Below are 26,451 nucleotides of genomic sequence, written 5' to 3' on the forward strand. Positions count from 1 at the left end.
GACCCAGCCCATCGCTAGGACAGCTTCCCTTCTTTGGGAAGAGGGAAGAGGCCAGAGGCCCGCTTACCCTCAACAATTACATTTTGGGAGCGCCTATTGAGTGTACTGGGGTGGTAATGGTGGGACAAAGTAGGGAAATATTTATAGGAGACTAACAAAGGTTATCGTTATCGCCACCGCTATTAGACTAATAGCTAATACTGTCAAAGCTAGCCCGGTGTGTCAAGCGCTTTCCAAGTCCCCATTTCCAAGTTTCCCCTCTTTCCCCTGCGCAAGGCCATTCTGCTGTCCCCGTCGTTGGGATGCGCAACCTGAGGCACGGAGCGTTCACGTTACCCGGCACACAGCCATCCTCTGGGACAGCGCTGGACCTCTAACCAGACCGAGATCGGACCCAGCACCGGAGCTCGCCCGCTCGCCGCAGCTCGCGCGCTCCACCTTGCGCGCCGGGGGACGCCCGGTCACGTGGACGGGGCCCCGCCCCTCGGGCCCGGCCCGCCCCGCCCCCGCCGCGCTCCCTCCCTCTCTCCTTCCCTCCCCCTCCCTCCCCGGCCCGGTCCGGCCCATCCCCCCCCCCTCCCCACCGGCTCCCTGAGGCCCTGCCGGGTCGGGCTGCGGGCGGCCGGGCGCCGACGGCCGGACAGACGGGCCCACGCTAGGACGGGCGGACGGACGCGCCGAGGGCGCTGGGCACGCACGGCCCGGGCCGGCGCTGCGAGGCCCGCCCGGGAGGGCCGGGGCCGCGCTCAGGTGAGGCGACGGCGACGCTGGCCCGTAAGGGGTGGGCCTGCCGGGCGTCCGGGGCCCGGCCCGGCTGGTTTCGAGGGGAGGAGGCGCCGCCCGGGGCCCGGCGCGCGAAGATGGCGCCGGGCGGCCGTGCAGCTCGGCCCGAGTGCGGCCCGGGCCCGCAGCCGCCCCACCCGCCGCCGCCGCCGCGCTCGTGTCCCCGTCGCCATGTTGGGGAGCGGGCCCGGGGCCTGCGGGCGGGGCGCGGGCGGGAGCGGCGGGGCGGCGGCGGGGAGGGTGCGGGCCGCGGGGTCGGGGCGCCGCGAGAGTGCAGGGCGGCCGAGGGGGCTGCGCGGGGTGGCGCTGTGGCCGCCGGGGACGGTGGGGCGTGAAGTCGGGGCCGGCGGCGCGGAGAAAAGACCTCGGGGCGAACGGGACCCGCGTTGGGGTTGGTGGGCTGGCGGGGCGGCGGGCGGTGGAGTTGGGTTAGGCCGTGCGCGGTGCTCCGAACCCCGGAGCAGTACCCAGGGGTAGGGGAGGCGACTTGCGTGTCGGGTCCTGGCTGTCAGGGCTGGAGTAGTTCTTTGCGTGCACAGGGGGTGATTGCTTAGGAAAGGGGGTTGCGAACGCGGGTATCGGAGTTGGGTGCTGACGCGGGAATCGGACTGGAAAGGTCCTGGCGCTGAGTGGCCAGTCTTTATGACTTCCAAGGGTCTCAGGACCTGTGAGCCCCGGGCAAGCAACAGGAAAAGGGAAGAACTTGATGAAGAAAGAAAGGGTGGTGGGGGTTGGATGTGGGAGCTGGACAGACAGCGAAGGGTTCAGAGTGGAGCTGGTTAGGAAAGGAGAGAACCTCCATCAACTTAAGGAGTTGTCTTTAAAAGGAGGGACCCGAATGTTTGGGGGCGGTGACCCAAAGTGTCTTTCCTGGAAGGGGACAGCCCCAACTTAAAGAGCAGGGTCACCTGAGGAGGTCGTCTGAAAGATCCTGTTGAAACCAGTTAGAATGATGAAGGATGAGTATGGACAAACTACAGTGGCTCTGGAGATCATCTCATGATTTCAGATCAAGTAGTTGTTTAGCCCGAGACATAGAAAGGCACCAACGTTTCCCAAGATTAGAACATATTGGTGACGGGGCTCCTGGATACATCCTACTGCTTCCTTGTTCAACACATTGCCTCAAAGGAGTTTACTAAGTCAAAAGGCACCATATATTAGAGAGCCATTAACTTTTGTTTGAACAAGTTTGTTAGTACAAAGCTTGAGTGGGATATAAAGGACTATATGTAACCAATCATTGGATATTTCCTAGGTCTTCTCCATTGGTACCAAAAAAAAAAAAAGCATCAAGAAAGAACCTCTTTGTAGAGTTTAAAAAGATTCTCCTCTTCTAGATGTTTATTGCACAGCAAACAAAGCCGAAAAGGAAAAAAAAAATTATGATAGGGACCTAGGCTCTCCATTATGTTCGATTTAAGTTCTGTTATTATAAGAAATTCATAGTTCAAATGGACTGTGAGATAAATCAGCCAATAATGTATAGTTGACTTTTTGTGTGCCTCAGTTTTGTATCTACAGCTTCAACCAATCACATATCGAAAACATTCATTTTAAAAAAATTGCATCTGTGCTAAACATTCACTTTTTTCCCCTTGTTATTATTCTCTAAAGTAGTCAGCTTAACAACTGTTTGGGGTTAAATGACATTTATATGGAATTAGGTTTTACAGGTAAGGGGACATGCAAATTCTATGCCACTTTATATAATGATTTTGATATCCTAGGAGGCCCTGAAGTCCATTGTAAATGCATATGCAAGGAATGACAATACAGAGCCCACATAAAAAAAAAAAAAAAAAAAACAACTTAGAAGCCAGGCGCAGTGGCTCACATTTATAATCTCAGTGCACAGGAGGCTGAGGCAGGAGATTGCTTCAAATTTGAAGGCAGCCTGGGCTATAGTGTAAAGGCCCTGTCTCGGGAGGAAAAAACCAAACCAAAACAAAAACACTTTCAGTGGTTGGTGATATAGTTAAATGCTGGAGTATCTGCCCAGCATGTGACGTAAGGTCCCTGGTTTTATCCCCAGCAAAAAGGGGTGAGGAGGGGCTTTTAACTAGAAGTCGTGAGGGTTTTAACTATCACACGTATATTCAGTAACAGTTTTTCTGAGTCTTTCTAATGCAGAGTTCTGATCTTATGTATGCGGTAGCCCCTGTAGCATCTAGTGAAGCACATGGACCTCTCTCAAAGTTACAGATGTATACATTTGGGGTTTGTTTGTTGAGACAGGGTTTCTCTGTGTAGTATTGCCTGCCCTGGACTCACTTTGTAGACAAGGCTGACCTTGAACTCACAGAGGTCCGCCTGCCTCTGCCTCCCTGAGTGCTGGGATTACAGGCATGTGCCACCATGCCCAACATTCAAAATAATATTTTTAATTGTATAAAGTGCATTGAATTACAAAAAATCCAATTGCATTAAAGTAATTACTAAGCATACAAATTGTCTGTATTGGTGTATCTGTACACATACTTTTTGTGAATATGGTGGTAGGGATCACACTCAGGGCCTTGCACAATCAGGGTAAGCACTGCAATATTGAACTGTACACACTGCGTGTGTGTGTGTGTGTGTGTGTGCGTGTGTGTGTGTGTGTGTGTGTGTGCGTGCGCGCGCGCGTGTGTGTGTGTGTGAGAGCGCGTGTGTGTGTGTGTGTGAGAGCGCGCGCGCACACGCCTGTTCATATAGTAGTTATTCCAGTATGTGGAGACCAGAGATTGACTTTGGTGTCTTACTTGACTGCTTCTCTACCTTCTTACTATTTTTTTACCCTGACATCTTATTTTTTGTTCTTTATTATTTGTATTTGTGAGTGATTGTAAGGGCATGTGTGGAAATCTGAGGACAACTTGTGGGAATCACTTCTCTTTTTTCACTTATGTGGGTCTGCCAGATTGAACTCGGGTCATCAGACTTGACAGCTCGTGCCTTTCCCACTGAGTCACTTTATTCTCTGAGACAGGGTCTCTCACTAAACCTGGAGCTGATTGGTTCAGCTAGGCTGACTAGCCAAGGAGCCTCAGGGATCTGCCAGTCTTTACCCTCCAGCAATGAGTTACAGATGTGCGCTGTAGCACCCTCCCTTTATGTAAGGCCTTCCAAACTCAGGTCCTTATGCCCTTGTGGGACAAGCACTTTACTACCCAAGCCTTCTTCCAAGATACTATGTACACACATACATATGTATATACACACACACACACAAACACTCACACTCTGTTAAAAAGACTTGACTGATGAGTGTAGCCTGAATCAAGATTTTTGAGAGGAATTATATGAGGGTTAATTTTTAGGAGATAATTGGCTCTGTATGTGTATGCACACGTGTGTACATATGTGTCCTGATACGTGTAGAACTCAAAGTTCAATCTCTGTTGTCATTTCTCAGGCACTGTTCAACTTGGCATGCATTCATCTGTCTGTCTGTTGGTCAATTGGTAAGTTGGTCTATCCATCGATCTGTGTGTGTGTGTGTGTGTGTGTGTGTGTGTGTATGTGTATGTGTCTACCTGCCTACCTACCCACCCACCCATTAGTGGGATCTCTTGATGGCTTAGAATTTGCCCAGTAGGGTAGGCTAGCTGTCGAGCAAGCCTCAGGATTCTGCCTGCCTCTGCCTCTCCAGCATTGAGATTACAAGCATGCACTAATGTGCCTGTTTTTTGTTTTGTTTTGTTTTATTTGGTTTCTGGGATGGAATTCAGGTTTTCATGCCTGGAAGACAAGCACTTTACAAACTGAGCTACCTTCCCAGCACAAATAGATGTTCTTTTGAGATATGGAGGATAGACTGACGAGAAAGGAAAGAAATAATAAGGGCCTAAATTAAAGTTCAGAGAGTGGATACTGAGCAGAATTAGACATTCCAGGTGTTGATAACTGATACTGTGATTGATGAAGGAGCATTTTTTAAAACTCTACTTTGGATGATGACTGCCAAAAACATTTTTTCCAGTGAAATAAAGATAAATAGAAAATTGCCACAGATAACAAGTTAGAGGGTTTTGTTGTTGTTTCTGTTTTTTACCATTCCAAGGCTGTTCAATGTATAGTTTTTGGTTAGAAAAATTAGGGTTGTCAGTCGACATAAAAGGTGGAGTAAGATGTAGAAAGTATTCCTAAGAGTGTAGGAATCACAGCATCCTGCATTAGAGTCCACCAACTAGCTCTTAGGTCATGTCTTGTCAGCTGTTTTTGTAAACAGTTTCATGGAAGCACAACCACACTCGTTTACGTGGCTTCCATGGCTGTCAGTACTTCCAGTGACAGAACTGAGCAGTTGTGACAGGGAATTTAAAGCAGCTCACAAAGTTGAAATACTCTTTTGCAAATGTTCATTAACACTTGATCTACTTTTGATGTATTGGATGTTCAACCTCGACTTTGCTACTCAATTTCTATGCCTTGGAGAATTGTCATCTTGCCGCTGCTCTTCTGGCTGGATTCTCCTTTGTGCACCTGCAACATGACATAGACCCCTGAATACTTTTTATTGTTCAGTGATAGCAAAGTTGACTGTTTGGACTCTGCTGATGAGTTAACTGTGGTAGTTTACACAATTTATACCCACTGGCGCTTGTTCTATTAGATTGTATATTTTTCTATTGGATTATTTTAGAAAGTTCGTTTACATACTCAAGTCTACATAATGCATATATTTTGTATATGTATTATAAATGTCATTTTCCAGTTTGTTATATATTTTAAAACTCTGAGAGTTGAGAATACATAATTTGATGACAAAATTTGCCTGGCATGCTCAGTGCCTTGGACTTGATCCTCAGCACTGAAAAAAAAAAAAAAAAAGTGGGAAGGAGTGCTGGAGAGATGGCTCAGTGGTAAGAACACTCAGTGCTTTTATACATGATCCAGGTTAATTTCCAGCACCTACTTGGGCATCAGTTGCCCTCTTATGGTCTCCATGAGCACTGCATACATGTGGTACACAGACATATGTTTAGGTAAAACACTCATATACATAAAAGTATTTAAATTAATTAATTAAAATAAACCTGTATTCCTTCCCTATCAGTGGACTTGGAAAGGGGCAGGGAGGAGATGAGGGAAGGAAGGTGGGATTGGGAAGGAATAAGGGAGCGGGATACAGCCGGAATACAGAGTTAATAAAAATGTAACTAATAATGAAAATAAATAAATAAATAAATGAAAAAAGAAAATAGGAAAAAATAAACCTGTATAAAGTTGCTAATAGTTTGGAATCTTAATATCAATTTTATCAATCTTTTCCTCCCCCAAGATTTTTAAGTTACAGTGTACATTATCTTTTAGAATCTCAACTTTTGCCTTTAATTTTTAACTCTATGGTTCACTTTGTGTGTGGGATGAGGTGAGGTGCAATTTCATTATTTCTTCCATGTATAATTACTTACCTCAATACCAAATACTGAATAACATTTGCTTTCAAATTGTAAGCTTTTTGATGGAATCTAAGGTCCTAATTTCAGCTTTCCTGTTTATTAATTGCATGGTCTGGGGGAGATTTATATAACTTTTGTGCCTCCACTTCCTCATCTTTAAAATAAAGATAATAGTACTTACTTAGTAGAGTTACTAAAAGGATTAAATTAATTCACATGACATGTGGAACAGTGCCTGGTACTTACAAAATGTTCAATAAATGTTAGCTGCTATTTATAGTCACTGTTCATGTCTCATTCCCCAGAACCTGGCACAAAGAGGGGACTCCCTCTAATTCACTGAGTTGTTACATATATTTGGCTCTCGGTTAAGTCGGAAGGATGGGGAGCTAGGCGAGATGGTCGGAAGGTATTGCTTGGATTTAGGACTGCCGTAACTCTATTGGAATGGAATTCCTCACTCTTTTTGCAAATAATTTCTGTAGCAGAGGATACAAACTGGCAAGCTGTGGTTGACTTTGACCTGCAAATATATTTTGTTTGGCACATGCAATATTTTTAATGTCTTTAAAATTTTACCCAAACTCCTAAATTTCTGACTTGTCTTGAAAACTTGGAGGTTCTGTCAACACTAAGCTCATATTCTTTCATAGAAAAACTTAGCAAAACTTGTAGGCCAATGTATTTTCAAGTTCTTTGTGGTCTTCAGTACTCTAGCTTAGTTTTACAGTTCTATAGACATTTGATTTTCTGAGTCTTTCTTTTTTACAATTGTTTCCTAAACTAAGAAATAGCAAATGGGATAAAGTCACAATGACTGAAAATAGATATGGGGTTATGGGCAGGTTGATACTTGAACACAGTGAATAAAATGAGAATTCAGTTTATAAGATAAGGTAAAATTCAGTTCAACTCTGTGAATATTTAGGTATCTACTATCTCTGGGTTCAGTGCTATATTAGAAGTTACCACACTGGTGATAAAGAACTTGCTGGCCAGCTTTACAAAATATTGCAAAAAAGAGGTCTTTGTTACTTGTGATATGGAGCTGTTGTCTTAACAGTTCCACAAAAGAGAGGAAGCAGGAATTCATTCTTTGAACATTTTATTAGGTGCTACCATGTATGCCACAAACTGGCTAGAACTCCACACTATAGTGGACAGGATTTCAAGATGAATGCAGCAGAATTTTTGTGGTGACTGTAATGTATTAAGGGGCTGAAGTAGAGCCTTAAGGATGGTGCAGATCTTAATACTTGAAGATGATGCACTATTCTACAGACTGATGAAAAATTAGTGTAGTGATATGTGCTTAGGGAATAGTAAAGAGTCTAGTTTGGGACTTGTGAGACAGCTTAGTAGATACAGGCCAGAACTTGCATTAAAGTAGGGGAGAGCTGATTTAACAAAGTTTTTCTTTCACACACACACCAACACACCAACAAATAAAAATGAGAGTTCAATTTGCCTGGAAAACAGGTTGTTAGTGTATTTGGAGATAAGCCTTGAAATGACAATGGAATGGCAGCAATAATGACAGATAAAACCTTAGAAGGAGTGAGAGTGCTCATACAGTGCATGCTGTTTGCTCCACAGGTGCTGAGCATTTCACAAGTAGTATTTTATTTGATCTTCGTAATAACTTGGTGAAGAAGCTTCTGGTTTTTTAAAATCCTTTTTATAGACCTAGCAAGAAATATAGGTAACAATTGATAATAAATTTGCATTCAGGCAGTCTAGTTGCAAAGCCTGTCTTCCTAACTTGAGCATTGTATGGTAATGAACCATGGAAGGCTTTTGGGTTGTGTTTGTTGTTTTTATGCTTTGAGTCATCTCTGTAGGCCAGGTTAGCTTTGAATTTGAGATACTCCTGCCCTCTCTTCAGAGTTCTGGGATTACAGGTTTACGGAAGACTTTGAATGGTCTATTTTTTTCTTGTTTCAGGCTGGGGAATTTGACTTGATTGACTAAACAGTGGGAAGCCAACAAAAGTTTTTAGTGTCATAATGAAAATGTTAGGAAAAGAAGCCCCTTTGTGAAGTGTTGGATCAACACAGGGAGAAGGGAAGCTGGTACCCCTCCCCGCTCATTAGATTGGCTTCTTGAAGCCTGGGCCAAGGGTGCTTCTATATTCTCCCTTCTCCGCCTTTGGCTCCAATGCCTATGTGCTGCATATTTATTTACTTTTAAATTTTGCATCTTTTTCTACTTTATTCTAAAAAATATGTACGGTGGGTACCTAGGAGCTCAATAAATATTTCCTGAGTTAATAAATCTCAGCCTAGAGCAATGGACCAACAAGGAAGAGTTCATATTGTTCTTGCAGAAGACCTGAGCTTGATTTCCAGCACCCACCTCAGGCAGCTCACAACTACCTGTAAGTCTATTTCCAGGAGATCTGACAGCCCTCTGAGCTCCTCAGACATGCACACGTACTCATAAATAATAATATTTTTAAAAAATTTAAAGTAATTAAAAATAATTTTGAAATATTGTTTAAAATTAATAACTGCCTAGAAGCATATATGGATGAGTACATAAAGGGAATAAAACCTTTGGTGGAGTAATGGCAGGCATACAGTTTGATAAGCTGTATTTTATATATGAACCAGAATACATAATTAACTTGTGAGGGATTTTCTATTCTGTAATATTTAGAATAGTACTGATCAACTAATAATACTAACTTTTGTCAATTAATTATTCTAATGATCGCCACATTTCAAGGGCACTTACACTATAAATAGCTGTCTATGTTCTGTATAGATCAGTGTCTAACTTCAGCATTCCCAGTGTGCACAAAGAGGAAATAAAAGTTCTCATTAGCCAGCTTCTTTACTAATACTGTTGAATATTTATTCCATAGGGCCCATTTACTTATATTTTTTAAAGATCAAACAGAGATCTCCAGGGAAGAAATAGTGATGAATTTGTGAATCAGATTTACATTTACAAATTTGGGAATTTGTTCATTGGGTTGTCTCTTCCCTTTCTGAATTCATTTTGTTGTGTTTGTTTGCAGTTGTGAGAGTCCGTTTTCTCCTTTTACTGTGTGGGTCCCGGGGATTAAACAAGTCATTGGGCTTGGCAGCAAGCGCCTTTATCTGCTGAGCATCTTACCAGCTCCTTTTCCATATTTATTTAATATTTTATGAAAGTAACTCTGTAGCCTTTCTATAAAATATACACTTGAAACATTTAAGCATTTGAAGAAATTCAAAAGCACCGTTGTTTCACACCAAATGCCAGCAAAACTTAGGAAGATTTTAGGTAAACTACATTTTACTAGACTAAAAAAAAAATCGAGGTTAGGTGCCATGCCACATGCCTATAATCCCTACTCAGGAGTCTGAGGCAGGAGGATTTCTGTCTTCTACCCAGCCTGGCCTAGATAGTGAGAAGAGAGTAAGGTAAATCAAGTAGTTCCCACATAGTGTGTTTTCAGACACTGTTTTTTTCATTGTGAACATTAGCTAAGAGCAGTACATATCAATATTATATGAATTGACATAATAAGTAGTTATGGATGTTTCCTAAGAAATAGTGTCTTTGGGACTAGAGTGGTTGTTTCAAATGCCCAAGGGCCTTAGTGGTGTGGATCCTTAGCACCAAGAAAACAAAATATGAATTTTCAGTAGAAAAAAGTTTGTGTTGTGTGTAACTTGTCAGTATATGTGGAGATGATACATTCAGAACCATTGAGATGAAGTTAAGTGTGTTGGGGTGAGAGAATGTGACTGCTGGACAGGTGCTGAGAGACACGCACAGTTAGTGAGTGTGTTTGGGCTTCAATATCCGTGGACGAATTATTTCAGATCCTCTTGGATACCAAAACTCATAGATGCTCAAGTCCCCTGTATAAAATGCTGTCCCCTTTGCTTTAGCCTGTATGTATCCTCCTATATTTTTGGAATTATCTCCTGATATACAATACCTAATGCCATATGAATACTATGTAATTAGTTATACTGTATTGTTTAGAGAGCAGTAAAGAGAAAACAATGAGTACAAATGCATTTTTCTACCAACTGATTTTTATAATTTATTTTTATTTTATGTTCATTGGCGTTTTGATTTGATGTATGTCTGTTTGAGAGTGTCCGAAGCCCTGAAACTGGAGTTACAGACAGGTGTGAGCTGCCATATGGGTGCTGAGAATTGAACCCCAGGTCCTCTGAGCCATATCTCAAGCCCCAGATGAGATTCATTCTCCCCTCTGTCTGTGTCTGTCTATCTGTCTGTCTGTCTGTCTGTCTCTCTCTCTCTCTCTCTCTCTGATTTATGTGCTTTATGAGTACTGTGTCTACATGCACACCTGCAAAGCATAAGGGGATCAGATCCCATTAAAGATGGTTGTGAGCCACCGTGTGGTGCTGGGAATTGAACTCAGGGCCTCTGGAAGAGCAGCCAGTGTGCTTAACCACTGAGCCATCTTCTACCATTTTAAGGTAGCACCTTCAGGTCATCAGTAGTTTCCGCATTTCAGAAAAAGTTCATCTTGAAGGGCCCTGTGCACATGAAAGGAAGGGAAAGACAGAGCCCTTGGTAGAATGAAGCAGAAGTGCCATAAGTTTGAAGTTATTCTAGGCCACACCTGAGCCCTAGTTCAGCTGCCCAAAGTTTGGCTATGAGTCTCAGCATCTGCTTAGAAAGTCTTTCAGAGATCCTCTGTGGTAGGCTTCTGTCCTATTCCCTGTTTCCTTCTTCTTCTGATGCTCATCCGTTTGCCTTTCTGAGTGAGGATTGATCATCTTACCCAGGGTTCTCCTTCTTGTGTAGCTTCTTTAGGTGTACAGATTTTAGTGTGTTTACCCTATATTATATGTCTAAATCCACTTATAAGTGAGTATGTACCATGTGTGTCTTTCTGCTTCTGGGATACCTCACTCAAGATGATCTTTTCTAGTTCTCACCATTTTGCCTGCAAATTTAATGATTTCCTTGTTTTTAATTGCTGAGTAGATGCTGTCAGAAAAACAAACAAATTAAAATGATGCATCATTAACATCAAAAGAGTTTTGCTCTGACAGAGGGCCAACATCCAGAATATATAAAGAACTCAAGTTAAAAAGCAGCAAATCAAGTAATCCAATTTAAAAATGGGGTATAGAGCTAAACAGAGAATTCTCAATAGAGGAAGATAGAATGGCAGAGAAACACTTAAAGAAATTCTCAACATCCTTAGTCATCAGGGAAATGCAAATCAAAATGACCCTGAGATTTCAACTTATACCCATCAGAATAGCTAAGATCAAAGATTCAAGTGACAACACATGCTGGAGAGGATGTGGAGAAAGGGGAACCATCCTCCATTGCTGGTGGGAATGTAAACTTGTACAACCACTTTGGAAATCAATCTGATGCTTTCTCAGACAATGAGGAATAGTACTACCTCAAGATCCAGCTATACCACTCCTAGGCATATATCCAAAATATGCTCGAGTACACAACAAGGACATTTGTTCAGTGATGTTCATAGCAGCTTTATTCATAATAGCCAGAATCTGAAAACAATTCAGATGTCTCTCAACTGAGGAGTGGGTACAGAAATTGTGGTACCTTTCACAGTGGAATACTATCCAACAATTAAAAACATGTCCTGAAACTTAAAAGCCTCTTTCCTCTTCCTCCCAGGTGTGAGGGTTGCATATTGGCCCCACCACACCTAGCTATGACTTCTATTTTTTTTTTTTTTTTGCCTCTTAGAATATCATACATTTCTTTCTAAATCATAAAATAATATCTAATTAAAGTGTATTAATGGCATATTCTGTTTATGTGGTATTCAATGGATATTTCTGATTTTTTCCCATTACAAACAGCCTTACATATTGTTTATATATATAAACAATATAAACAATATAATTTCTTTCTTGTATAGCCGTGGCTGTCCTGGAACTAACTCACTCTATAGACCAGACTCACCTTGAACTCAGAGATCCACCTGCCTTCTAAGTGCTGGGATTAAAGGTGTGTGCCACTACTGCCCTGCTGTTTATGTGTATTTTTTTAAAGTAGAGTTTTTTTCTACAGTAAATCCCCAAATGTATATTTCAGTTTTATTTTGAATTGAGATAATTTTTGACAAAGGTTATCACAGTTCTATACCCATTCACACTAAAGAAAAATAGTTTTCTTGTTTGTAGTCCTTGAATGTTTTAAGACCTAAAAGGAACCTGCAAATCTGTTTAACTAGGGCTCTGGTGATCTACCCTTGCATTATATAACTTTAAGGAGTCTTTGGTTCATATAAATTGTGTCCTGCCCCAACTCATCCAATTTTATGGGAAGACCACAATGAGAACTCAAGACAAAACCTCCCTGGCATGCTCAGCCTAGCTTGCTTTCCATGTCACATTGTGTGTTAATATTAGTGGCAGTCAAAGTCAGATGAGGTGGCATACACCTGTAACCCTAGCACTTAGAAAGCTGAGGTGGGAAGATTAAGAGTTCTAGGATAGCCTGGGCTATACAGCTAGATTCTGTCTAAATAAATAGTAAATAAAGCTGTATTTTCTGATTATGTACACCAGCTGATCTTACCATTTGAAAAATGAAGATTAGGAAATGTTTTCATGGGCAATAGGCTTTATTTCATTTTCAGGGATGGATGGTAAAGCAGCTGTAAAAGTGAACAATTGTGAACTTGGGACATCTGTGTTTCTATGTATTTGTTTCCTTGTCAGTTTTTACAGTTGTCATTTATAAAATAACTATTATAGACTATAAAGTAAATGCTAAATTAAAATGTGTGATGTTATCAACATGAGCAAGGTGGGACAAAGTATTGACCTGTGAGGCTGGCACATGCTGAAAATCTGACAGGGATTCTACCCTGGGCATACACACTGCCTTTCTCTCCGTCCCTCCTTCTTCCTCTCCCCTTCTCTTCCTTTCCCTTCTCCTGTGTCCTCCCTTCTTTTCTCTCTTTTGAGAGACAGAGTCTCAATGTTGTTCACAAGCTAGCCAAGAATACATTATGTAACCCAGGCTATCCTCAATATGTCTAAGTATACTGAGTATAATAGTAGGAAAAGTGTACAAACTGTAAAGATCATGAGTTATAAAATGAATTTACATGTAGATACAAGGTGTTATGTAGCTGTTTTGAAAATATATTGAGCATTTTTGGTAATAATAAAGTTTATTTGCTAAAAACCACTGTTCTAAGAGGCTGTCTGCTTTAAAACAAACAACTCTTTCTAGAATACAAACAAATAATGAGAGATGAATTTGGCCAGTCATCAACATTTATTTAGAATCTGTTTACTGGGTTTATTTAGTCTTTTCTTCTGATGTTTCTCTTCTTCCTCTTTTTTCTTTTCCCTTTTTGTCCAGGTCCTGGGAGAAATGGAGAGGGGTCCTATTGACTACCTTTTCTGAGAGTGGTCAGAGAGTTCCTAAACAGGTCTGTCAATTCTGTAGAATAAAAGTTTTTTTTTTGTTTTTGTTCTTGTTTTGTTTTTGGAAAGACTTAGTTTCAACTAAAACAATTTAATCAGAAATCAACTTTTAATTTTTTTTGGCAGTAATGGAAATTGACCCTAATACCTCATATGTGTTTTAAGCACTAAACCAGAAAGAATACCTGAGTCCATAAACTTTACTTAAATTAAAAAAAAAACATTTATGATATGTATTGTATGTATGTGGATGTGTGAGTGCCATGATGTATGTGTAGAGGTTAGAGGAGGGAGCTGGTGCTCTCCTTCTGTCATCTGATGTTCAGGGAGATTGAACTCAGTCCTCAGGCTTGGCAGCAAGCTCCTTTACCCACTATGCAATCTCACTGACTAAACTTTACTTTTTAAAAAAGTTATTTTGAGCTCAGTATATACATTATTTCACTTTGGCAAAGCTGCATTTGGAGTGTAGGTTAACTAATGATCTAGGTTATGTAGCTTATGTTAGGTTAATGTAGGTTAACTAGATGAGGTCAATTTCTCAGTTGTCTGTGACTTTGGAAGGGAATAGAAGCATAGATAAAAATCTCCAAATTATATTATTTGACCCTTTCTGATGCTCTTAGAATTCCCAACAATAAACTGCCTTATATATCTCAGAAGGTCTAATGCCTGTAGCTGTAATTTTTGCTACTTACTTCTCTGTGTTATCATCAAGCAGCTTCATCATTATACAGACAATACAAACTCTTGTTCAGTGAACTTGTGCACATATATGCATACACACATATGTATACGCACATATGTATATGTACGCATATATGTATATATAATTGTTGTTGTTATTATTATTATTGAAAACGATCTCACAGATGTAACCAGGCTGGCCTTGAATTCACAGAGATCCACTGTCTTTGCCTCCTGAGTACTGGGATTAAAGATGTGTGCCTCCATGTCCAACTATTTGTTTGTATTTGATCAGTCTTACAAGGCTTTGGACTTTGAGTCATTAGAAGAACCTTTCCCTCTTGAAGGTTATAAATATTTTTTCTGTGCTTTTATAATATTAAAATATAGAGTTTCAAACTATTGAGAATATAATGTGTGTGTCAGTGTTTGTTAATGCGTGTGTATTGCATGTGGGTGTTAGAAGGTGGCGCATAGAACTGTTTTCTTCTAGAGGCCAGAAAGGACTTGGGCTATCCTGCTCTGTCACTCTCCACCTTTCATTTGAGAAAAAGCCTCTTAGAATCTAGAACCAGACTGTCAGCAAGAGCCACAGTGATCCTCCTGTCTCCACGCCATAGTGTGGAGTTACAGTGCACACATGGCCACACCCACTTTTTATTGTGGATGCTAGGAATTCGGATTCCAATTCTCATGCTTTCACAGCAACCACTTTCACCCACTGAGCCATTTCCCCAACCCCTAGTAACACGTTAATCTGATAGGGCTGAATCCCTTTCTATAATCTGATTTTTCAGAGTTTTCCTACAAACTTTAGTGTCAGGTTGTCTTATTAAATTATAAATTAGGAGCCAGGCATAGTGCACACCTGTAATCCCAATACTCTGGGAGCAGAGGCAGGTGGATCTCTGTGAGTTCAAGGCTAGCCTGGTCTACAAAGCAAGTCCAGGACAGCCAAGGCTACACAGAGAAACCTTGTCTTTTTTTAATATTTTTTTATTAATTACAGTTTATTCACTTTGTATCCCAGCTGTAGCCCACTCCCTCGTCCCTTCCCAACCCCACCCTCCCTCCCTCATTTCCTCACATGCCCCTTCCCAAGTCCACTGATCAGGGAGGTCCTCTTCTCCTTCCCTCTGACCCTAGCCTAACAGGTCTCATCTGGATTGGCTGCATTGTCTTCCTCTGTGGGCTGGAGAAACCTTGTCTTGAAAACAAACAAACAAAATATTATAAGTTAGGAAGAATTGACACATATGAATCTTTACCCATGAAAATATAATTTTATCCATATCTTTAATTTTTATGTCCTTCATTAAGTATTTTTTAAAAATTGCGTATACAATTATTTGTCTGCATGGATGTGTGTGTGTAAGTATGTATGTATGTATGTATTATGTATATATGCTCACCATGTGTGTGCCTGGTGCCCAAAGAAGTCAGAAGAGGTCTTCAGATCTCCTGGAACTAGAAGTACGGATGGTTGCAAGCCACCCTGTGAGTGCTTGGAATTGAACCTGAGTCCTCTGCAGGGGCAACAAGTACTCTTACCAGTGAGCTATCTCTCCAGCTCCCTTCATAAGTATGTTTGGGTTCTCTTGACCTTTCTTTTTAGTTAATTCTCAAAGATTTTAACTTTCTTGTCACTATTAAAAAATGAGATCTTCAAATTGAATAAAGTAGAATTAATGAAAATTAAAATTAAAAATATTTTTTAAAAATGAGATCTTTTCCCACCATTGACGATTAATGGGTAATAAATGCTATTTTTTTCTGTATCTTAATTTTGCATTGTGCTGCTTTGCTAAATTATCTGTCTTTTGTTTGGCTTTCAAGAATACCAGCTTGTTCTTTTCTTTAGTTTTACATTATTTCTGTGTTCTTTAATACATTCCTATTCTCTTCCATGGAATAAACTTGTATTTGTTGATAGTGTGTGTGTTGCTTTACATATGCAAGTACTTTGCCACTGAGTTACATGCTAAACCTCACTTTTGTGTTGAGAAAATTCTGTAAGGTTGAGAAAGCATTGTGTTGTTTTTGTTTTTGTTTTTGGAAGTGTAGAAGTCAAAATGAATGGTTGAGTCACCCAGATGAGGTGTCATTCGATCCAGCTATGCTAGAGGCCGGGCAACAGGATCAAGACTTGAAAGCCAGTCTGAGTTATGCATTGCTAGCCCAGTCTGGCCTAGGCTGGCATGGTGACACACCCCTTTAATCCCAGCACAGGGAGGCAGAGGCAGGTGGATCTGTTCATTTGAGGCCAGGCTGTGGTGTAAATAATGGTTCTTGGCCAGCCAGGGCTACATAGTGAGACACTGTCTCTAAATAATTTAATAGCCATCCTAATAGTGTCTTTCTCCCCACCCCAACAGCAAAAAGGAGGGCTAGGGAAATAGCTTAGTGGCAAAATAAAATGCATGTATAAAACCCTGGGTTCAATGCCCAGCATTGTGTAATGTCAGTATAGATGATCACATAACATTTTCCCTCTGTTTCCTGATTCTGAGTTTGCTCCAGTAACAAATTTCACTTGATCATGATGCATTATTAAAGTGCTGCCAAAGTCTATTTAAAATTTGACTTAGAGGGGGCTGGAGAGATGGCTCAGTGGTTAAGAGCATTGTCTGTTCTTCCCAAGGACCGGGGTTCAATTCCCAGCACCCACATGGCAGCTCACAACTGTCTGTAACCCTAATTCCAAGGGATCTGACATCTTCACACTAATGCACATAAATAAAAAAAATAAAACAAAAATTGACTTAGAATCTCACACATTGGTGTAAGACCAAGCAATATATATTTAAAAAATTGATCTGTAGCTTTCTGCCTACAGATTGTGTTGGCTTAAGTATTTATGTTTACTTCATGAAATGAATTGAGGGGTTAGCAAGATTGCGCATTAGAAAAGGCACTTCCTTCCAAGTCTGATTATCTGCATTCAGCCAGTGGAGCCTATGTAGACGTGGAAGGAGAGAACAGACTCTGAAGTTGTCCTCTGCCCTCCATGTGAGTGCTGTGGCATGAGTGTGCCCATATACATAAAATAATAAATGTAGTTTTCCAGAGAATGGAAAGGTTTTCATGTGAACATGAGCCCTCTGAAACAACCTAAGGCTATTATACTTCTGTACTCTTTAAAGAACTATGTTGTCTTTCAGTAAGTTTGTATATGATGCTTAGTGGTGAAGGGGACCTTGCAGGTGGTCATGGCAGGGAACAAACTGTCAAGAGGTGAGAATGAAAAATTGGTTCAGATTGACTTTATCATCCTGGATCAAGACTTTGGGGAGTCTGGTGCCGGGTGGTTTATTCCAATTTAAAAACAGTATTATCTAAAAACAAAACAAACAAACAAACAAACAAACAACTTGCCTGTCGTAATATAATGCCTGCGTGCCAAGGAAACATAATTATACCAAAACTCAACTCAGGTATATGTCATTTTTTCAAAGAAGATGGGTTCTAGAGATAGGCTACCTGTGCTGGTTTAAAGACTAGGGAAGGGTCTGGTCCATCTTTGTCATACAGATAGGGTAGAGATCATTTGGGCTATTATCCACGTCTGGTCCTAGTTGTGGGAGCTTAGAGGAGCCTATGGTAATATAGATAATATTGGTGTCATTTAGACTACTGGGTAGGTATCTCTGTCCTGGTTGTGGGGGCTTGGGGAGCCCCTACCTGGAGGTCTTTTAGATTATTGGCCATCTCCGGTCCTAGTTGTAGGAGCTTGAAATAGCCTGGCCCAACAGATAAAGCTGATCACTGGCTTAATCACTTTCAGTTCCCAGTTTTCTGTATGGAAGAACAGCTTTCACATCTTTCCCACTGGAAAGACAGTCCTGTGTGCTTAGCATTCCTGGTCTCCCTGGAGATCTTTGGGCACAAGCACCTTCATGCTATGCTTCCAACATAAAAATATTTATACTGTAGCTTGCTGTGGTGGCTCATGCCTTTAATCCCAGTACTCAGGAGGTAGAGGCAGGTGGATCTCTGAATTCAAGGCCAGCCTGGTCTACATAGTGAATTCCAGGATAGACAAGGCTTACACAGAGAAACCTGTCTCAAAACAAAACAGAAATTTATATTATGATGAACAAAATTTTAGCGAAAGTAGTCTTTGTCAGCAATCCTTTTTATTTTCTACTTTTCTTTCCCCCCACCTTTTTGGGGGCAGGGGTGTGGGTTTTTGAAACACGGTTTCACTATGTTAATCTCAGCTGTCCTAGAACTCAATCTGTAGACTAGGCTGGCCTCAAGGCATGCACCTCTACTGTCTGGTTTATTGTTTCCTTCTTTACTTTAAGTTAACTGGCTACCTACCTATTTTAAAAAATATTCTCCCAATATAAAAGTGTTGGAGCTGGGCATGATAGTCCATGTCTATAACCACAGCACTTGAGACAGGAGGATTGCCGAGAATTTTAGGTCAGACATGGTTATAGAGTGACAACGTGCTTCATATTCTTAAAATTAATTTACCTGTTTACTTTTGTTTTCTTGGAATTTTTGTTTTATTTTATTTACTTGAGATAATGTCTCATGCAATGCAGACCTCAGACTTTCTTGGCCTTGAACTCCTGATCCTCCTGCCCTGAGTGCGCTCTCCCTTCTTAAGTGCTGGAGAATGAGAGCCTTGATATATTTATAGCCCAGAATGGCCTTTAGTTATACCCTTGTTTCTGCCTCCTGAGGGCCGGGTGCAGTCCCGTCCCATCGATATCTGTTCTTTTTCTACTTTCTAACCGAGTTCTATTTAACTGATGCATTCACTTTACTCCCTTTTAGTTCATTAGCTCATTCTAATGACTTTTCTTTCTAACTTTGAGTCAGCTATTTAAGTCATATTTTTATTTCCCCCATCCTTCATGTAGATATTTTGTGACTATGATTTTCTCCCTCATTAATTTGCCTGTATTCTTGGGTTCCTATATGTTTGTAGAAATTTTACGTTTCTGCTTGGTATTTTTTTTTTCTTAACCTGAGTCCATACGTTTTGCTGTTCCTATAAGGTAGATGTCTTCCATTTGTTGGTTTTATTCTGAGTTGATCACTGTAGTGATTGATACTGAAGTATTGGGGTATTCTAGTGTTGTGCTAGATATATTGGGGTTACCTTATGGCCTAACTTTAAAAGTACCTTTTTCTTGAATTAAAAAGGCAATTAACCAGTAGGGTTTTTTTTGTTGTTGTTGTTGTTGCTTATTAACTGCTAGTACATATCCATCAAAAATTTCAAGATTACAAAATCAGTATTGAGTTGGCAAGATGGTTTCTGAGAGTAGGGACACTTGGCCACCAGACCTGAAGACCCTAAGTTCAATTCCCATGCTGGTAGAAGAGAAAAGCTGATTCTCACAAATTGTCTTCTCATTTTTGCACACGGTGACACATGTATGCATGTGTGTACCCACCAAATGTTTCAGAGATTTTAATCGGTATTGGCAATAACAAAATTGTCACACCCAAGTTAAAGGTATTATAGTCTGATACTATCTTGTTAAGATAGGAATATTTTTCTGAAGCATGCCAAAGTAATTTTCCATGTATCATTTGTATGTTTGCTATAAAGAATGCTTTAGAACTTAAATAAAAGTTTAATTAAACCTACAAGATATTGTGAATAAAATGGGGAAAGACATTTATACTTTATGGAGCTTAAAAGCAAATTTGAATACAGAGAACAGGACAGGAGCCTACCACAAAGGGCCTCTGAGAGACTCTACTGATCGAGGTATCGAAGCAGAGGCTGAGACTCATAGCCAAACTTTGGGCAGAGTGGAATTTTGGGCATGGAATTTTATGAAAGAAGGGGAGATAAAAAGACCTGGAGGGAACAGGAACTCCAAAAGGAGACCAACAGAGCCAAAAAAAGAAAAACAAAAAACAAAACAAACAAACAAACAAAAACTGGGCCTTGGGGCCCTGCAAAGACTGGTACCTCAACCAAGGACCATGCATGGAGATAACCTAGAACCCCTGCACAGATGTAGCCCATGGCAGCTCAGTCTTCAAGTGGGTTCTCTAGTAAGGGGAGCAGGATCTGTTTCTGGCATGAACTCAGTGACAGGCTCTCTAATCACCTCCCTTGGGGGATGGGAGGTGCAGCCTTGCCAGGCCACAGAGGAAGACAATGCAGCCAGTCCTGATGATATCTGATAGGCTAGAGTCAGATAGTACGGGAAGAGGACCTCCCCTATCAGTGGACTATGGGAGGGGTATAGGGAGAGAAGAGGGAGGGAGAGAAGGTAGGATTGGGAGGAGATGTGGGAGGGGGCCACAGCCTGGATACAAGTGAATAAACTGTAATAAGTAATAAATTAAAATATTTTAAAAATTTGAAATTCTGTTAGTATTGTATTTAATGTAAATAGAAAATATTCTGTAGGGCTGGACAGATGCTCAGCTGTTAAGAGCTGGCAGCTGTTTTAGAGGACCTGGGTTGGTTCCCAGCACTGATATGATGGCTCACAACGATCTGTAACTAGTTCCAAGGGCTCCAACAACTTTTCTGGCTTCCATAGACACCAAGCATACATGTGATGCACATATATACATGCACCCATACACAGAAATAAACAAATTTTTAAAAACTTGTAAAAGGAAAAATAGTTGTCTCTAAATATCTATAGGCAGTTTCCCTATTTAATTTGGCAGGGTGAGGAATGAAAGGCTGAAGAACGCTGGAAAGCCAGAGTTTCCAGTTCTGTGGTTCTTGCATGAAACTGGTATGGGTTCCTGAGTTTTGCTTCTACATTCTACATAAGTGATGGGTCATATTTTAAGATTTCTAATGAAAACTCTGATTTAAAAGTCTTTAGAGTTTCCGTGACTTTATACCTTACAGTATTTGTATTTTTAATCTAATTTCTTTATAATACTGTAGTTTTATTATCTCTCTTTCTCATTTTTTTTTCCTTCTTTTTTTAAAAGAATTCTGATTTGGCTGCTACTTTGATATACATATCCTAAGGATGCCACCTTGTTTGTACTTAGAGGATGACCTGAATAAATGATAAAAATTAAGACATTTTGGTAAGTGAAACTTTATGTAAGAGGTTGTTTTTTAAGTCTGTCTTTTTTTGGTTTTTCTTTTATTTTAAATTTCATTGTTTTTATATGTACTGTGTACTATAAAGATAGGTTATATTTTGGAGGGCTTTTTCTATTCACCCACTCTGGCTCTCAAATAAATTACACAGAGACTTACTAGATTTAGATTCAATAACTGGGCAGATCTCCATTTATCCTAATCTTCTATGCTAGTCATGCTATTTCCCAGCCATGTGCCCTGAGCTACTTTCCATATTGGTCCTGCCTGGGCTGTTTCTGCTCAGTCAGATCAGCCATGTCCTTTCTCTATTTCCCCTTCTTTCCTTCTTCCCTTCTTTTTCTTTCTTCCTTTGTGGTCCCTACCTGAGACCTCAAGACAAATAACAGAAGCCCCACCTACCTCTCTTCTGCCCAACTATATGCTGTCTAGTTTCTTTATTGACTAATCAAGAGATAATTGAGAGCAAAATTTACACAGCATTGATTAATGTATGTGACAATGTCCTCTTTAGAACTGCAACCAGATTTTGAGGCCCAAAATTTAGCATCTAAATACACGGAGCACCAGACCAACCCCCAGTAGTGTGTGTTTTGCCTTCATATATCTGTGTACACCACAATTATGTGGTTCCCACAGAGGCCAGAAGAGGATGACAGATGTCCTGGAAATGAGGTTACAGATAGTTGAAAGCCTCCGTCTAGGTTCTGGGAATTGAACCTGGGTTTGAGTCAGTGCTTAACTGCTGAGGTATCTCTCCTCTGATTTATTTCCCAGCATATTATCAGTATATAGTGAACCTACCAGATTTATTTTTATTTGCATGTGTGTTTGTGGGTGTTCATGGAGTCCAGAAGAGACTATCAGATCCCCTTGCAAGGTCATCAACCAGCTAACATGATAACCAAGCTCCAGTCCTCTCCAAGAGCACTTTACTGCTAACCCATCCTCCTTGCCCTGCTACTGGTTTTCCTATGTTAATTTTGTATCCCTAATATCTTCTTGAAAGTATTTACCACCTCTAAGAGTTTTCTGGTGAAGTTCTTAGGATCTTTTAAGTATGTGATCATATCTGTAAGTAGGAGTAATTTGACTTCTTTCTTGCTTGTTTCTATACTTTTAATGCACTCTTGGTAAAGAATTCAAGCACTAGGTAGGAATGAAAAGATAACACACACTATATTATATTATATTATATTATATTGTATTGTATTGTATTAATTATATTATATTATATTATATTATATTATTATATTATGCATGTACTTTTCATTCCATCACTCCAGAAGCAGAGGCAGATGCATCTTTATGAGCTTGAGGCCTAGTCTACATAATGAGTTCCCAAAAAAGGAAACACACAACAAAGAATTCAAGTCTGTAAGAATAAAGGGGGAATATGAGGCTGGAGAATTGCTTAGAATTTAAGAGTACTAGCTATTCTTGCAAAGAAACTAGGTTCAGTTCCTAGCACCCACATGGTAGCTCAAAAACATCGGGTCCTCTGTAAGAGCAGTATGTTCTCTTAACTGCTGAGATGTCTCTCAGCCTCCATATCTTATTTCTGTTTGTAAGTGTATATGCCATCAAGAGGTATAGAGGTAAGGAAACAGCATGTATAAGGTGGCTCTCTCTTTCATCCATGTAGTTTTGGGGCATTTAGGTCATCAGGCTTGGCTGCAAGTGCCGTTTCACACTGAACCATCACCAGGCCACACTGTATGCCCACCATTTTATTTTTTTAAGTTTATATCCTCTTGGTTCAATTTTGATAATTCATGTATTGAAAAAAGTACCCATTCCTTCTAGATTTTACAACTTATTAGAAGTTTTCAAAATATTCCTTAATGATCCTTTGAATTTCACAGATGTAGTATTTCCTTTTTAGTCTATGTAAGTATGTACATACGTGTATACTTACATTTTTGAGACTAAGTCTCTTGTATCCCAGGCTGGCCTTAAACGTTCTTTAGCCAGAAATGATTTTGGACTTCTGATAGATATCCTCCTGCTGCCACCTTCCATGTGGTGACATTATGTCTGTGCATCACCATGCCTGGTTTGAACTAATTCTTTGTTTCATTAATCTTTTATATTTTTGTTTTAATCCATTTGATTAACACCTGCTGTAGCACCTTTTTAATGTTTAAATGTTTATTTATTGTTTGTGTGAATGGGCTTAGTGTGTGTGCATGCGTGTGTGTGTGTGTATGTTAGAGAACAATTTGCAGTTTGATTCTCTCCTTCCACCATGTAGATCCCAAGATGAAACTCATCTTCAAGCTTGGTAGCAATGGCAGTTACCTGCTAAGTCTTCTCACCAGCCTCTTATTTTCTGAGACAGTCTCAGTTCACAGGCACTGCATTTACTGCTTAATCACCTCACCGGTCTGTTAGGACTTTCCATATACTTATTTTGATTTGGCTTATTATTGTTTTACTAAGATCATGATGTATATAATTAGGTTATTTTTCTTTCAGTTCCTACTTTGAAATGGCTGCTAAATAGCTACACTGTTAGGCAGTTTCAAGTCTTAGTCTTTTCTCCTGCTAAACAGTAGCCTTTTTTAGCCTTAAAATCGTTATTAGTTTTATTTACTTCTAATGTTTATTAGAATTTTTTAATATAGCTGGAAAGTAAGTATAGTTATTTTAGAAAGGATTTTCTGGACACTGTTGTTTGTTTGAGACAAGATTCTAACTGCAGCCAATGCTAGGATCAAACTTGTGACATTCCTGCTGAGATTATAGGTGTGGACTGTTATAGTCAGCTTTATTTCCCTGTGACCCTTTGTGTATTTCTCCTAATATTCTAGTCTTACAAAAAAAAAGTAGCAAATAGTATTATGAAAGGAAATTTTATGTAGTAAATAAATTTACATATTTTACAGAAGTACAGATGATGATGTAATATGTTGAATATATAATAATGTTATAATACTTTGCATCCCCTTTTCTTTTTGCAGGTTTTCTTGCTGTTCACTTTGCATATACTTCTGGAATAATACATCATGGTTTTAGATGACCTTCCAAACTTCGAAGACATCTATACTTCCTTGTGTTCATCAACAATGGGAGATTCAGAGATGGAGTTTGACTCTGGCTTAGAAGATGATGACACAAAAAGTGATACTATTTTGGAGGATTCCACAATTTTTGTAGCCTTCAAAGGAAATATAGATGATAAAGACTTCAAATGGAAACTGGATGCAATATTAAAAAATGTGCCCAACTTATTACACATGGGTAATTGCTTTAATTTTTGCTTCCTTCTTGTTGCTGTTTTGAATAGTTTGCCCTTTCCTTTAATGGTTACTGTCGTTTCTGCAAAGTAAGAAGGAAGGCTGATTTTATGTGCAAAGATAGAACTGAAAGTTGCCTCCTTCCATATTATTGTAGTTATTGTCACCATCACTTTTTATATTAATTAATTAACTAATGAACTTACTTATTTTTGTTTCGACACAGGGTTTCTCTGTGTAGCCATGGCTGTCTAGGAACTGACTCTATAGTCCAGCCTTGCCTCCAACTCGAGAGATCCACCTGTCCCTGTCTCCCAAATGCTGTGACTAAAGACGTGTACCGCCACTGCTCATCTATTTTATTTTTTAGTTTGTGTTTTAGAAAGTCAGGTTTTATTGCTGCAGACTGAGGTTAGAGCCTTTATTACATTATACTTATTTTCTATTTGTGGGTGGGTATGTACCATAGTAAGTGTGTCCTTCTACCATGCAGGAGCCAAGAATCAAATTTATGTCATCAGACTTTACCCACTGATCCATCTCACTAGCCCAGATTGTATTTTTGATTCAAAAACATTTTGTCGGCTATTCTTGGGTATGATGGAAATTATTTTCTCCCTAAAGCAGTAATGTAGCCCAGGCTGCCTTTGACATAGTTACCTGCCTGCAACCCTGATTACAAGTTTAGGCTACTTTGCCTAGTTTTAAAAGTTGCTAGTAGAGTATAACTGTAACGTAATTAAACACTTTTCAACTATATTAACATTAAAAGTAGTGTAAACACATCTGAAGTGTGTGTAGAGCATGCATAAGTTTCCAGTAATATTTATTTTAAGAAGAAACTTAAATGTCTCTATCCTGTGGAATCAGGATCCAAAGTGTTCAGAGACATGTCTCCAAATGCCATGGAAAAGCATTAAGCTTAAAACTTAGAACAGAAGCTAGGTGTGGTGGCACGTGCCCGTAATCCCAGTACTCTGGGAAGCAGACGCAGGCAGATCTCTGTGAGTTCAAGGCCAGCCTGGTTAACAAATTGAGTCCAGGACAGCCAAGGCTACACAGAGAAACCCTCTCTCAAAAAAAAAAAAAAAACAAAACAAAAAATTAGAGTGGATTTTAATGCCTCCTCTGATTTCACTAGGTAGCCCAAGTTTCTGAGTAAATCACTTTCTCTGGGCCCTGGTTTCCTTACCTGTACTAACTATTGTCTAACCCTTTTGAAATCTTTGGAGTATATTAAACCCTTTGACCTGAGCAAGTGGCCTGTTTTTTTTTTGTTTGTTTGTTTGTTTGTTTGTTTGTTTTTTATTTTTTGGTTGTTTAACATTAGAGCAAGTGAATTCCGTGTTAAGTCTTTAGTATCTAGTGGTTTAAGAGCTGGAAGGGGCTTAAGTGCTGTGTAGGAACTCTCTTCATAGATATCTGGATTTTGAGAATGCATATTCCTACATGACCATATAGGAATTTTTTGTTTTTGAGACACGGTTTCTCTGTGTAGCGTTGGCTGTCCTGGACTTGCTTTATAGACCAGGCTGTACTTGAACTCACAGTGACTCACTCTGCCTTCCTGAGTGCTGTATAGCCATTTTATTTATATTGAAAGATGTAGTTCGGGTGGTGGCTCACAACTTTAATCCCAGCACTTGGGAGGCAGAGGCAGGTGGATCTTTGAATTCGAGGCCAACCTGGTCTACAGAGTGAGTTCCAGGACAACCAAGAGTATTCAGAGGAACCTTGTCTCAAGAGGGGGCGGGGAGGAAGATTAATTGAATAAAGGGTATACACTGTTCAGTTGATCTGGTTTAATAACAAATGGAAAATTATTTTGCCTGGATGCCAGATAGTTTGTTTTTTTTTTTTTAATTTACCTCCTTATCTGTAAAATGTAAAATACAAGCAGT

General features: G+C 40.1%; 1 protein-coding gene across 8 annotated transcripts in view; it reads left to right on the top strand.

The window, feature by feature from the left end:
* The first annotated feature begins 560 nt into the window (after nucleotides 1-560).
* Nucleotides 561-26,451, top strand: part of Ncoa6 (nuclear receptor coactivator 6) — a 69,685-nt gene continuing 43,794 nt past the window's right edge. For 4 of the 8 annotated variants that reach the window (XM_021640550.2, XM_021640552.2, XM_021640553.2 and 1 more), the window contains exons 1-4: nucleotides 568-750; nucleotides 13,509-13,578; nucleotides 21,194-21,295; nucleotides 24,275-24,554. In XM_021640550.2, the coding sequence (XP_021496225.1) occupies nucleotides 24,320-24,554 (235 nt within the window). In that variant the 5' untranslated portion in view covers nucleotides 568-750; nucleotides 13,509-13,578; nucleotides 21,194-21,295; nucleotides 24,275-24,319. Of the gene's footprint in view, nucleotides 751-4,180; nucleotides 4,230-12,051; nucleotides 12,141-13,508; nucleotides 13,579-21,193; nucleotides 21,296-24,274; nucleotides 24,555-26,451 lie in introns of those variants that run through there. The other 4 variants (XM_060382997.1, XM_060382999.1, XM_060382998.1 and 1 more) reach the window with 4 other exon arrangements.

The sequence above is a fragment of the Meriones unguiculatus genome, chromosome 4, assembly GCF_030254825.1.
Source record: "Meriones unguiculatus strain TT.TT164.6M chromosome 4, Bangor_MerUng_6.1, whole genome shotgun sequence".
NCBI classification, from domain to species: domain Eukaryota; kingdom Metazoa; phylum Chordata; class Mammalia; order Rodentia; family Muridae; genus Meriones; species Meriones unguiculatus.